Here is a 15,914-nt window from a genome sequence, read left to right on the forward strand (position 1 = left end):
CTAATCATTGCACCAAGGTGGCTCCCTGGGACCGTATATTTAACGATTAAATTCAAAAGGCTCACGTACCCTCTTTGACATATAGGGCCGCCCTACAAAAGCAATCTGCGCATAATCTCAGAAGAGGTTAAGACAATGTGGATTGGGTGCACCCAACACACATGTTTTCACAATTAAGTCTTCCATCTGGCTAAGCTTTACACTACAATGCGCCAATGCCCATTTTTAATTTCGAACGATTCATTTAATTCCAATGCAAGCTATCGTTTATTCTTTGCGGATGGATTTCACTCAATCGATCCATAAGAAGGTGGAAAGAATATTTTGGTATAGAATAAAACAATGGTCTGCGAGCCAGCACTGAGTAGCGTGTGTGGTTTAGTGTTTTCATTGTTTAACCATTCAGATTTTTTTCTGTATATAAAAAAAAACTTCCGGTTATGAGTTTAGTACAAAAAGAAAGAAGACTGAGTAGAAAAAAAACTACCGGCAAATGCATAGGAAAGTCTACAGCAGCTAAACACAACACTAGCAGACTAACCGAATTCGCTTTCAATAGTTTTTTACCGTATGATGATAGTATCTACATTTAGTTTTAGTTTTTTGCCGCCTCAGGTCTTTGAAAGACGAAAATCCCTTTTTTTGTTTTGTATTGTGGTGTTTCCTTGGGGCCTACTGGTTTAGAAACCTGATTTCGCTTTAGCCTAAGCACTTTTTCACACAACTTTTTTGTTTGCCTTATATGTTGCATGTATTTAACCAGCCCTAAATGTTTAGTAAAAAAATAAAAACAAAAAATGTTGTCAGTGTAGGACGTATGTATATTGATAGCAGGAAGTAAAAGAAGAATAAAATTTTAATGTTAATGTAATTTAATTTACTATTTTTTTAATTTAACTTAAATTTAATTAATTTTAATTTAATTTCACTTTAAGTTAATATTAATTTAATTTAATTTTAATTTAATTCAATTTTAATTTAATTTAATTCTAATTTTAATTTAATTTTAATTAATTTTAATTTAGTTTAATTTTAGTTTCAGTTTTAATTCTAATTTTAATTTTAATTGTTACTTTAATTTTAAATTTAATTTATTTTAATTTATATTTAATTTAAATTTAATTTTAATATAATTTTAATTTTTATTTTAAATTTAATTTTAATGTATTTTATTTTAATTAAATTTAATTTCAATATAATTTTAATTTAATTTTAGTTTTAATTTATTTTTAATTTAATTTTAAGTTGATCTAATTTTTAATTAATTTAGTTTAATATTATTAAACACAATATTTTAAATATTATTTAACAAATAAATAAATATAGAATTTGATTTTAAAAAAATCTTCTACTACTAACGTGAACTTTCCACATATATCTCCATCTCCGCTGTGAGCAAAATTCAATGCCTAACATTTATTTTGTAAGGCCCTATTTTCCTGTCCAGATTTGACATGTTTGCTAATTCTCGCCTTTTTGTGTACACACACTTTTATGTCATTTATGTTTGGCTTCCATCATTACTTGGAGCCTCTAAAGGCAATTTGAGCAAGTGCCATTTAATATTCTCTATCTTCATCTATGAGTGCTGCCTCCATTAGTGATCAGACTGACCCTATGTAAACATACATTTTTCTTTGAGGTGCGGTTGACTCCTATATGGCTTTAAACAAACTTTTGAAAATGAAAATAAATTATATGAGAATCTATAACAGTTGATAGCAGCAATAATTAGGCCGCAATTATAGAAACTTTTATCAAAATTTTATGTGCATAAAAAATTTTGTCAAATTTTTATGTGCATAGAAATTTTTGTCAAAATTTTATGTACATAGAAAATTTTGTCAAAATATTATTTCTAAAGAAAATTTTGTCAAAATTTACGTCTATAGAAAATTTTGCCAAAATATTTTTTTTTTCTGGAAACATCAAAATTTTATTTCTCTAGAAACTTTTATCAAAATTTTATTTTTCTAGAAACTTTTGTCAAAATCTTATTTCTATAGAAAATTTTGTCAAAATTTTATTTCCATAGAAAATTTTATTTCCATAGAAAATTTGGTCAACATTTTTGTGCATAGAAAATTTTGTCAAAATTTTATTTCCATAGAAAATTTTGTCAAAATTTTATGTGCATAGAAAATTTTGTCAAAATTTTATTTCTATTGAAAATTTTGTCAAAATTTTATGCGAGTATGTTCCTTGAGCTACACTCCGTCATGTCAGTGAAAGCCTGAGAGGAGCTCATTAGATCTGACGCCACAGACTGTGCTTCTTGATTCACTCCTCCAAAGTCAACGAACCCGGTCAAAATTTTATTTCTATAGAAAATTTTGTCAAAATTTTATTTCTATAGAAAATTTTGTCAACATTTTATTTCTATTGAAAAATGTGTCAAAATGTTATTTCTGTAGAAAATATTGTCGAAATTTTATAGAAATTTTTTGCAAAATTTTATTTCTATAGAATTTTTTTTTCAAATTAAAGCATCCAATCTCCCATACTCTTGGAACATTTTTTAAGCCTTAATATTTAAGTCACGATCTTTTGATGTTAAATGCAAATCTTTGCTATAAACTTGATTTAAAATAAAGATCAAACATTGTCTTTCCATTGCACAGAGAATACAGAGCAAAGGCTTTCAGCTTGACGAAACTCCAGAAACTCCAAAGCTTTCAAGCATCATAAATCGGCCCCAATCCACAATTCCGAGGTATAGGTATATCAATAGATTCCAAAAAGTTCCCCTTGAATGTGTAAGGAATTCTGAAGTCAAACATGTTTTAAGAGCAAAATATTATTTTTGGGTGGTGACCATGAAACATGGTTTTCGCAACCATGTTATTTTCTCGGATATCATGTATCTGATTTCGACAAGCAGGTTATATTTGACGAGAAAATAACATTTTATTAACAAACATGTTACATGGTCACCATACAAAAATAACATTTTGCTCTTGAAACATGTTTGAGGTGATCATATTCCTTCTCTGCGTGTAGCCTATAGACGGTTTCGACTTGTGGAGCGCAGAGTTTTGTGTCCAATAAAAAAGTTGAAATTAACTGATACCATTCAATTTTTAATTAAATTAAAAAAAATCATTTATTTAAGAAAAGTTTCTAATTACAGCATTAATTGTCCCAATTAACATTTAATTTAAATGAAAAAATTTTCAACAAAAAAGAAAAAATATCACCAAAATATTTCCAATTAAAAAATTGAAGTTGAAATTTTTAAATGATACAATTAAATGCTTAATCAAATTAACAAATTAATTTAGTTAAGAAAAAGATTGATTTCTAAATTTTAATTTTAAAATAATTATATTAACTAACACTTTAATTATTTAAAATATATTTCAAATTAAAGTTATTATTAAAAATTTCGATCGGAAATAATTAAATTTTATCCAAACTGTTCATTGGTTCATTAAAATTCCTCTCAAATACAAAGAAAAATCCAACTACAAATATAATCGGGAAATACATAAAGAATTATTAAATCATATGAACTCAGAACAAGAAGTTGTTTTATTGCTTTAAAAAAACGTGAAAAAAATTATAAATAAAACAAGTAAGGAAAGTCTAAAGTCGGGCGGGGCCGACTATATTATACCCTGCACCACTTTGTAGATCTAAATTTTCGATACCATATCACATCCGTCAAATGTGTTGGGGGCTATATATAAAGGTTTGTCCCAAATACATACATTTAAATATCACTCGATTTGGACAGAATTTGATAGACTTCTACAAAATCTATAGACTCAAAATTTAAGTCGGCTAGTGCATTACTAGGGTGGAACACAATATTAGTAAAAAAATATGTGAAACATTTAAATCTGAAGCAATTTTACTGAAAGTTCGCAAAAGTTTATTTATGATTTATCGCTCGATATATATGTATTAGAAGTTTAGGAAAATTAGAGTCATTTTTACAACTTTTGGACTAAGCAGTGGCGATTTTACAAGGAAAATTTTGGTATTTTGACCATTTTTGTCGAAATCAGAAAAACATATATATGGGAGCTATATCTAAATCTGAACCGATTTCAACCAAATTTGGCACGCATAGTTACAATGCTAATTCTACTCCCTGTGCAAAATTTCAACTAAATCGGAACAAAAAATTGGCATCTGTGGGCAAATGAGTGTAAATCGGGCGAAAGCTATATATGGGAGCTATATCTAAATCTGAACCGATTTGGCTGATATTTTGCAAGTTTTTCGAGACCCGTAAAATATTCGGATGTACGGAATTTGAGGAAGATAGGTTGATATACACGCCAATTATGACCAGATCGGTGAAAAATATATATGGCAGCTATATCTAAATCTGAACCGATTTTTTCCAAAATCAATAGGGATCGTCTTTGAGCCGAAACAGGACCCTATACCAAATTTTATGACAATCGGACTAAAACTGCGAGCTGTACTTTGCACACAAAAATACATCAACAGACAGACAGACGGACAGACAGCCAGACAGACGGACATCGCTAAATCGACTCAGAATTTAATTCTAAGCCGATCCGTATACTAAAAGGTTGGTCTATGATTACTCCTTCTTGGCGTTACATACAAATGCACAAACTTATTATACCCTGTACCACAGTAGTGGTGAAGGGTATAAAAACGATAAAAATTGCCTGAGTTAAACTATTAGTTGCGCTTTGTTATCAATACCAATTAATTTTTTTATTAAATCAATTCAATAATTTATTGAAAGTGCCGAAGAAATGAAGTAATTTTTGATATCAATTTTTAATTTTTGATATCAAGAAAAATGGCTGAGCAAGTAATTTTGTAAATATACAATATGCAAATTCTATGCCTATCCTTAAAAATATTTTTATTGAATATATTTTCATTTTCAATACTAATCATTCTAATTTTTTTCCCTTTTAATGCATTTGCATTTTCCACCTTTTAAGGCTTATTCCACCAGGTAGCTGTAGCGCACCTACCATAGGAGAGAAAATTGAATCAATTATACTTTAAATTCTCAATTCAAAAAAAAATCTCTCCTCTATAGCTCGTTTACTAAAGCAATTCTTTGCTTACAATCACTTGAGACTCATTTTAATCGATAGCTAACTTGAATGGGGCACAATCAAACAACAAACAAAAAATTTGTAAAACTTCCATCAAAGGCAAAAAGAATGGCAAGCAACCCGGAGCTTCATGAAAAAAAAAGAAAATTAATTTCTAAAGAACTATGTTGGCCATTGTGCTTTGTGTAAAACAATTTCATTTAGATTGTTTTGAAGTTTATTGAGAAGCAAGTATTGTTAAGAAATACACTTGTATTTTATTTGATTTAATTTTTTATACTTTCCATTCTTGATGCAAACACTAAATTAATTGAAATTACTTCAATCACGAAAATGCACAATTTTTTTTCTGATTCAATCACGAAATGATCCAATTAATTTTTTCATTGAAATGTCTACATTCACAAAAATGATAGTGTCAATTAAAAATTAATTAAAGTAAATTAAAAATTAATTGATCCAATTAAAAAATTAATTGATACTATTAATTTTTGTGATTGATTATTTTTTCCAATTAAAGAATTTGTTGAATCAATTAAATTTTTAATCGAATATTTTTTAAAACTCAATTTAATTGGAAATTTTCTATGTGATAGCAAAATTATCATGATTTCTTCCAACACTTTCAATTTGTTTTTGAATTGGTTGTGTTAAAAATTTAATTAATTTTGGTTGAAAAACTCTATTACCCTTTTAATTGAGGCAATCAATTACTTATTTTGGTATTGTCTTTTTTATTTATAATTATTTTTCCTTTAGATGGAATAATTTTCTTGTGATTTGGCAAGAATTTATATTTTCTTAATTATTTTCCGATTATAATTATAGTTAGAATTTTCTTTATATTTGAGTCAAAATTTAAAGATGGAATAATTAATAGTTTAGTTAAAAATGTAGAATTTTATAAATCATTTTCATAATTGATTTTATTTAAATTTGATAAAAAAAATTAATTGTATCAGTTAATTTTTTAAATTAATTACTTTTTTAAAATCAATCAACAAAATTGGAAATATTTTGGTGATAATTTTGTGTGTACAAACTTTCATTAATTTTTTTATACCCTCCACCATAGGATGGGCGTATATTAACTTTGTCATTCCGTTTGTAACACATCGAAATATTGCTCTAAGACCCCATAAAGTATATATAAATTCTGAGAAATTCTGTGTCCATCTAAGCATGTCCGTCTGTTGAAATCACAATAACTTCCGAAAGAAACTTGGCACAAGTAGTTGTTATTGATGTAGATCGGATGGTATTGCAAATGGGCCATATCGGACCACTTTTACGTATAGCCCCCATATAAACCGACGCTCAGATTTGGCTTGCGAAGGCACTTGGAGGAGCAAAATTCATCCGATTCGGTTGAAATTTGGTACATGGTGTTAGTATATGGTCGGGAGCCACCGTGGTGCAATGGTTAGCATGCCCGCCTTGCATACACAAGGTCGTGGGTTCGAGTCCTGTTTCGACCGAACACCAAAAAATTTTTCAGCGGTGGATTATCCCACCTCAGTAATGCTGGTGACATTTCTGAGGGTTTCAAAGCTTCTCTAAGTGGTTTCACTGCAATGTGGAACGCCGCTCGGACTCGGCTATAAAAAGGAGGTCCCTTGTCATTGAGCTTAACATGGAATCGGGCAGCACTCAGTGATAAGAGAGAAGTTCACCAATGTGGTATCACAATGGACTGAATAGTCTAAGTGAGCCTGAAACATCGGGCTGCCACCTAACCTAACCTAGTATATGGTCTCTAACAACCATGCAAAAATTGGTCCACATTGGTCCATAATTATATATAGCCCCCATATAAACCGATCCCCAGATTTCGCTTGCGGAGCCTATAAGAGAAGCAAATTTCATCCGATCCTGCTGAAATTTGGTACATGGTGTTAGTATATGGACTTTAACAACTATGCAAAAATTGGTCCACATCGGTCCATAATTATATATAGCCCCCATATACACCGATCCCCAGATTTGGCTTGCGGGGCCTATAAGAGAAGCAAATTTCATCCGATCCTGCTGAAATTTGGTACGTGGTGTTAGCATATGGTCTTCAACATGGACCATACACCCAGAAAAAAGTGTCTTCGAAACTAAAGGAAAAAATTTTCATCAATATAGTTTATCCATTTTATTTCCATCAAGGTAAATTTTTGTGAAAAATAATAAAATTTACTCGTTTCAGTAAAAAAATCCTAAACTGTAAGCAGTTAGGAATAGTTCATTAACTAGAATAAGGCATGGAATTTTACTCATACTATTTTCTTCGCTGGGTATAAGAATTTACTACTGAAAAAGAAAATTTTATTCACCGATAACAAAGCATTCGTAAAAATAAACAAAAACCGAACCAAAACCAAGTTTCCTCAAAATTAGTAAAATTTCTTATAAAATGATAATTGCGACTTCCTTTATAATAGAAAGTTTTTCATACATACGAACAACACTTGGCATAGAAAAATATTTTAGTTCATTCGTACTAAGAAGTATGCAATCCTTTCAAAACTTAAGGAAACACACTTGTTAGAATATAGGAAATTTTCCTAAATTTCTATTGTCTACCTGTAATCGATACCTGTCATCGTAATCGATGTGTTTGCGCGTGGGTGTAATCGATATGTTTGCGCGTCGGTTGTTTTTTCTAGTTGGAATCGCGTTGTTTTGGTATACGGAGAGATTGTTAAAAAATAATATGGTAAAATAATATAATAAATAACAAATAAAATATATAAAATATTTGTTATTTTAAATTAGTGAGAAAAATTTTCGTTTTTAAAAATAAATCTATCAATGTTCGTGATAGTGTATAAAGGAAGAAAACACCAGCAGAATAACAACCCTTTCATTTGTCTTCATTTTGGAATCTTCAATTATCAGGTAATATTCAGTGACGCTAACCTTTTGGAACAAAAATGTTTTATGATTTTTTATATTTGTAGGTATTGAAATTGTAAAAGGAGGACAAAATCGTTAGGCAGCAACTTATTAAAAGTGAAAAGTACAAGAAGAAGAAAAAGTGCGTTTTACAGTTGATAATATCACACGGAAATTGGAAATAGTGGAATAATAAACTAATATTTCAAAGAGATTCGATGCTGTTGATTCTTAATAAATATATTCAATATATTAATAAAACATGTCTTTTATTGAAGATAAAGTTGCTTATAGAAATAAATAAAATTGTATTTAAAAACGAAGGTAAGCAGTTCTAATTATGAAGTAAAAGTTTTACCACAAATGTGTAAGATTTGTCCAAATGAATGAAAAAAATTCAATAAAATCATTCCAAATATGAATTCAAATTAGTTAAATTTTTTCATTCTGTAGTATAGTGGTACATAAATATAGGAAAATGTTAACTAATATATGGAATACATTATTCCTAATTTCTACGAAAATCAAATCGTTCAAACAAATAAAAATGGCTTTGGCGCTATACGAAGTTCAACTTTCTTCACAATGAGTTCATTTTAACTTAAAGAAGGGGTCACTTTTTTCTGGGTGTATGCTATCTCTATATTTAAATGAAAATTCAAAATGTTTATGAATTGTAATTAGCAAATTGCCAACTAGTCTCTACTAAAGCCTTTATAGCGCAGAGACAAACATTTCTTTGTAAATATTGAATTATTGAATAAAATAAATAAAAAAAAAGTTTTAAGATACCTTGCCATCGGCAAGTGTTACGGCAACCCAAGTACAAGTTTATATGCAATCCATGGTGGAGGGTACATAAGATTTGGCCTGGCCGAACTTACGGCCGTATATACTTGTTTTAATTTGTAATATTAGTTGTTCAATAGTCAAGTAAACAAAACGTTTGTTTTATTTTTGCATCCATCTTTGAAAATTTTGAATTGTATTGTAAGATTGTATTTAAATATCCTTTTTTCGTCTAAATAAATCTAAAATTTGCTCAGTGTAAACGTTCTGTGACTGTGTTGTAATACTTTAGTCTAATTTAAATTGCCTGCAAAATTAACAATGAATTTCACTCACAGCTCATTTATGGTCACATTACTATTCACAATAACACAACCCATAAGGTTGTGAAATTGGCCTTTTTAAAATACTATTACGCATTTTTTAATATTCAATAATAATGTGCAAAATGTGTCTAAACAATTTACAAAAATGACAATAAAGAAACTCATTTAAATAGCAAGCAAACTATGGACTATCATTATTGCTTTATGGTCTTTGCGCTAAATAAAGACGTCATTATTACACGCACACACATACAAACAATATTTCGTTTATAAAGGGGAAACAAAAGTGGAAGAAGCGCCAGCATGAATGAAATATTAAAAAAAAAAAATAAAACAAAAAGAAAAAAAACTTCAACGACATTTCGAGTGTAGGTGTAAATTAAATATTTATTAACGTCTTATGATGAGAGCAGTGGTTTGTGCTACTAAAATGTATTTAATTAACACAACACTGTTACTATCACTTATGGACGAATGATAGGCATTTGGGTAAGCAGCAGTGGTGGTGGTATATGGGGTAAGGTGGGTAATTATGACAACCTTAATGACAACAAAAGATTGAAAACTCAAAGCAAGCAAACAAACATATGTATGTGTATATATTATTTGTCTTCTGAGTAGATAATCCGGCATAGACACCGTTTTTCTCTATTTCCATTGATAAACACATATATACTTGTGAGTGCGTGTCTCGCAATATGCCATGAGTGCAATCATATGTGAATTGGAGTGTTTGCTTCGTGTACTCTCAAAATGCATGTCACGCACATTGCACTTTATGTCAATTGGAGATGGAGACAACTAGGAAGACAATGTAGAAAAAATAGCTAATAAAAGAGAAGTTTCAGTCTTGTTCTGATTTGCTTTTTTTTGTCATTTGAAGATGCGGTTGCTATTGCTTGCTTTGGAGAAATAAATAAATCAAGACATGTACACTCATACAGGCATACAAGGCCATATGTGTACCACTTGCATGAGATAAAAGAACTATTCGCTTTATCTATATTTAGAAAGATACGGAGATGAAGAAAAAAGAACGACAATAACAACAAACAGAGAAAATAGGCACAGCGACAGATGTCACTGTCATTGGAGTATTTACTCGTACTTTAATTAGGGGTATTCAGTAGAAATATGAAGAGAAATGTGTTTTGGGACAAAATGACAATGTTGACGAAAACTTTAATTTTTTCAAAAAAAAAAACAAGTATATACGGCCGTAAGTTCGGCCAAGCCGAATCTTATGTACCCTCCACCATGGATTGCGTAGAAACTTCTACGAAAGTCTGTCATCCACAATCGAATTACTTGGGTTGTGGTATCTTAAAACTTCTTAACATCTTTTTCCAAATTGTGAGTTAGTCCATACGTGGTAGAGAGCCAGAATTGAAATATGGGGTCGCTTATATGGGGGCTATATACAATTATGAACTTGATATGGACCAATTTTTTTGTGATTGGTGATCGATTTATCTGAGGGCTATATATAACTATAGACCGATATGGACCTAGTTAGGCATGGTTGTTAACGGTCATATACTAGCACAATGTACCAAATTTCAACTGACTCGGATGAAATTTGCTCCTCCAAGAGGCTCCAAAACCAAATCTCGGGATCGGTTTATGTGGGGGCTATATATGATTATAGACTGATATGGACCACTTTTGGCATGACTGTTAAATGTCATATACTACCACCACGTACCAAATTTCAACCAGATCGGATGAATTTTGCTTCTCCAAAAGGCACCGGAGGTCAAATCTGGGGATCGCTTTATATGGGGGCTATATATAATTATGGACCGATATGAACCAATTCCTGTATGGTTGTTGGATAACATATATTAACATCACGTACCAAATTTCAACCGAATCGGATGAATTTTGCTCTTCCAATGGGCTCCGGAGGTCAAATCTGGGAATCGGTTTATATGGGGGCTATATATAATTATAGACCGATTTCGACCAATTTTTGCATGGTTGTTAGAGATCATATGCTGACACCATGTACAAAATTTCAGCCGGATAGGATGAAATTTGCTTTTCTTAGGTTAGGTTAGGTTAGGTGACAGCCCGATGTATCAGGCTCACTTAGACTATTCAGTCCATTGTGATACCACATTGGTGAACTTCTCTCTTATCACTGAGTGCTGCCCGATTCCATGTTAAGCTCAATGACAAGGGACCTCCTTTTTATAGCCGAGTCCGAACGGCGTTCCACATTGCAGTGAAACCACTTAGAGAAGCTTTGAAACCCTCAGAAATGTCACCAGCATTACTGAGGTGGGATAATCCAACGCTTAAAAACTTTTTGGTGTTCGGTCGAAGCAGGAATAGAACCCACGACCTTGTGTATACAAGGCGGGCATGCTAACCATTGTACCACGGTGGCTCTCTTCTCTTAGAGTCCTCGCAAGCCAAATCTTAAGAGTCCTCGCAAGCCAAATTTGGGGTCCGTTTATATGGGGGCTATACGTAAAAGTGGACCGATATGGCCCATTTGCAATACCATCCGACCTACACCAATAACAATTACTTGTGCCTAGTTTCAAGTCGATAGCTTGTTTCGTTCGGAAGTTAACGTGATTTCAACAGACGGACGGACATGCTTAAATCGACTCAGAATTTCACCACGACCCAGAATATATATACTTTATGGGGTCTTAGAGCAATATTTCGATGTGTTACAAACGGAATGACAAAGTTAATATACCCGCATCCTATGGTGGAGGGTATAAAAACATACATTTTTGTTTAATTGTTGTACGAGGGATACCTATATGGGATCTTTTTTAAATTTAATTGCGTTCCTTCTTAAAGACAAACTCTTCTGTCCAAAATCTATGAAAATAGCATAAAAATTGCCTTGCGAAAAACAAACTCAAAAAAATTTTGACCACTTTCGTGCGATGCGCAAGACAAAGCCAATATATTCAGATATTCAGATTGAATCAAAGATAATAATATAATTCGTTCGTTGGTTCAATCCAGATTCAGTCGTCCACCAAAATTTGTCACCGATGGTAATTCAGTAATTCTCGGCGTATCAAAGCTCCTCTATGTCATTCCACCTTATCACGCCGTTTGGACCAGGCTTTGCATTTTTTTGTGTCATTATCACAAGGGACATGTTAGTTTCAGTCAAAGATTATAAAAAGTATTAGTGAAATTGTACTCAATCAGCTTCAAGAAAGCACTGTTTTAAGCCAAAATGTACTTTTGCAGTTTGGCTAAGGCCTTTTGGAAATATGTCACAATTGTGTTCACACTAGTGTTCATATTTTGATTTATGAACTTATGAAAGGTTTAAAAAAAGTGATTTGCTTTTACGAATAACTGAACATGGGAGATTTTCAGAAATAATAATTGGGTAGCCAATGTGCGATGCATGATAATGTTGGTAAAGTTCTCAAAAATAGATCCCTTCATCACTAAAAAGAATCTCAATCCCTATTGAACTAATTGCCATAAAAGTTATTCCCCTCTGGTTTCTTATTTTCTTATTTACCACAATTTAGACTCCAATTTGTTTTATTGTTGTTGTTGTTGGGTGAAACGCAATGCATACTGAATGCGCTTTGTCTGATATACATGTCTGTCTACCTGTAAATGGTGAAATCGATAGACAATAAAAACAAATACTGTTTATCGAACATTGTAAACACATTCACATTATTCTGTTGCATTGCAATCGTTTCACAGTGAGCACACGACAAACACATGCTTCATTTTGCATACATTTAGCATTGAGGATAAATGAAATCGAAATGCAATAAAAGTAGATGGGGGGCATACGAAAACAAATACAAATGTAAATGGTGGACCCCAAAGATAACAAGAGTAGAAAAATTGCTATGCATATGTATGAATGCATTTATGTATATGGTAGGGGTGAAGAATATACGTCTGTGATTTGGTGTTCTCTTTTTTATAGGTATGTATCTGCCTGAGTAAGTAGATTTGCTTGTCATATGTTAATTTTACCTCCCACCACCGCCATTATCGTCATTGTCATACTCTTCTTACCAACCTTTACCATCACACATACAATGTTCTTACCACTTCTCACACCTAACTAAGTGGTGAATATTAGAGTTAATATTCTTTCAAGTGCCACTTAAATATGCGTTTAAGTATAAACACACATGTTTAGATCATTGTTGTTTATACATACACAGTACGTGCTACAATTGTTTGTATTTATTTCGAAAGGTTTGCGGTATACAAATCCAACACCCAACATAAGCATTAGTCCATCATAGATATTAGGCTGTTTCGATTGCGAATGCATTTATTCTATTGTATAGATTGCGACGTGATGATGAATAAGATCCACTATCAAAGCGTGTTTGGCACGTGGTGCTACGATGTATTTGAAACGATTGTAAATTTATCTTAACTGAAGTCAATTTTTAAAATAGAAATTTACCATATTCCATTTTGTGGTACCGTATCGTTATCAATGTTGGTGTATATTGTAAATATTTTCTGTTTAAAGATATACAACCGCAAATTGAGTATGAGTAAAAATTAGAGAGAGAGAGAAAATCACCTTTGGACTTGGTCACTGAAACAATAAACACAAATGTGCGAGATATAGTTCAATAAGCGTGAAAATGAGTTGAATTCACAAATTACTCAACTATGTGATTTTGGTTTTAGATTTCTTATATTTGGGATCACAAATTCCAAAATTTTCGTTGGGCGATTTTATCTTAATCCTTTAACCTATAAACTTAACATTGGCAATATAGTTCTCTTTAATGAGTAATCCTGATAAAATTGGATTTAAGTCCAAGCGTATGCCGATATTTCGTTAAAAGAAAAATAAATTATTGTTATTCCGAATATCGGAATATGAGGGTTATGATATATATATTTTTTTTTCTGTTTTTATATGAAACACTCCAATATTCACATGTACTTGCATTGTATATCAATTTGTTATTGTTTTAGTTTGCTGTGAGAAAAAGTAGTACAAATTCAAAATAGATTTAGAGCACCGCATCCATGTATGTATGAATGATATTAGTTTGAGTTTTATTTTAATTTTACTTTTTCTTGATTATAACGAAGCGGATAAAAAATTTCATCTACTGCAAATAACTTTTTAGTTACAGATAGACAGATAAAGAAAATTCTAAACAACTTTCGTAGGATTTGTATGTGTTGTTATTTTATATAAAAAATACATACAATTATTATACCTCATACACATTCGGCTCGAAATCCATTAAAATGGGATTTGAAATCCCTTATTTATAAGGCAAATGACAGTTGAAATCTAGTTAAAGTGGATTTTGGAAGTGTAGTGTAAATGAGTAAATCAAGATTTGTATATGTTGTTATTTTTTTATAAAACTAACTACAATTTGTTTTTCATATTTAAATTCTTAAAGATTTTAGATAAAATTTACTCAGTTATAGAACTTACTTCAGGTGGATCCCATACACATTCGCCGGTGGTTAGATTGGCATACATATGCTCTTTGGTACGAGGTTCTATAATTTCCACCCATTCTATTCTGTAAGTGAAAAGAGAAAAACATTATAGATATATATTAATATTAATTATAAACAAATTGTTGTCAATAGTGTATGTAAATAATTGATTTATAAAATAGAAATTTAAAGAAATTTAATAGGAATACAAAATAATATTATAATTTTAGAGCTCCGTAACAATAAATTGTTGTTAAAGAAAAATTTTAAGTTTAAACATTTTTTTTCATATAACAAAATTGGTTGTTAATGTGACAAAATATTACTAAAATCGTAATTGTAGTTACAAATTACGTTGTTAGCTCAAATGTAAACATAATTTTAATTGTATTGACAAGAAAATTAATTGATGTTTTTTATGTGTATGAATAATCGTTAAAGGTTACACAAGTTTGATATAAAATATCATTGTGGAAGTGACATGATTGGTTCTTATTATTAGTGAAATAAACAATGGAAGAAATCTTTCCTTAGAGAATATCTTTCGCTATTTCTTACCAATTAAAGATACACAGTAAAAAATTTCACGAAGTTTTTTCCCATTAAAGTATTAACTGAATTTTTAAAAAAATATTCAATTAATAATTTAATAAATAAAGATACACAGCAAAAAATTTCACAAAGTTTTTTCCAAGTAAAGTATTAATTGAATTTTTGAAAAAATATTCAATTAAAATTTTTATTGATTCAACAAATTTTTTAATTAAAACAAAAATTAATAATATCAATTAATTTTTTAATTGATACTATATTTTCTGTGATTGAAGACATTTCAATTAAAAATTAATTAGATCAATTAATTTCGTGATTGAAGACAAAAAAAATATTTTTTGTGTGTATAAAGGCTTTTGTCCATACACGAAAAGAAAACAACGTTTGGAAAATGTGTACCGAAAACGTTTTTCTTTTGTTCGAATTTCTTGAATTTCTTAGAAAATTTCAAACTTTTATCACCCAAAAAGTAATTTTTAAACCAAACATAGTCCATTTCGTTTCGTTTGAAGTTTCGTAGTAAAAATTTAATATAGTAGTATGTAAAGTCGAACATATTCTCGGAATCTTCCGAACATTTTTGGAATATATGTGAACACGTATGTAAATAAACTTTTTGGTATTCGATCGTAGCAGGAATTAAACCACGACCCTTTGCATACAAGGCGGGCATGCTAACCATTACTCCACGAAGGCCAACTATAAGTATGTTTCTGGCAAATAAAGTTTCTTTACATCGCCTCGTGGGCGCCGAAAACTACGCTTTACAAATATAGCTGCTTGATTGTTTGTTTTGCTTGAGCGTTGCTGGCTATAGCATTAATTGTCTGTGAGTGACAATAACAGCTACGTATTGGCTTACAAACTG

The 15,914-nt window shown here is 30.7% G+C and overlaps 1 protein-coding gene across 1 annotated transcript in view; it reads right to left on the reverse strand.

Moving 5' to 3' along the window:
- RhoGAP93B (MyTH4 and RhoGAP_KIAA1688 domain-containing protein RhoGAP93B) overlaps positions 1-15,914 on the reverse strand; it is a 73,297-nt gene that overhangs the window by 51,806 nt on the left and 5,577 nt on the right. Inside the window, exon 2 of the mRNA XM_075289452.1 lies at positions 14,487-14,577. Within this exon, the coding sequence (XP_075145567.1) occupies positions 14,487-14,577 (91 nt within the window). The remainder of the gene's footprint in view (positions 1-14,486; positions 14,578-15,914) is intronic.

Source organism: Haematobia irritans, chromosome 1 (assembly GCF_050003625.1).
Source record: "Haematobia irritans isolate KBUSLIRL chromosome 1, ASM5000362v1, whole genome shotgun sequence".
Lineage (NCBI taxonomy): Eukaryota > Metazoa > Arthropoda > Insecta > Diptera > Muscidae > Haematobia > Haematobia irritans.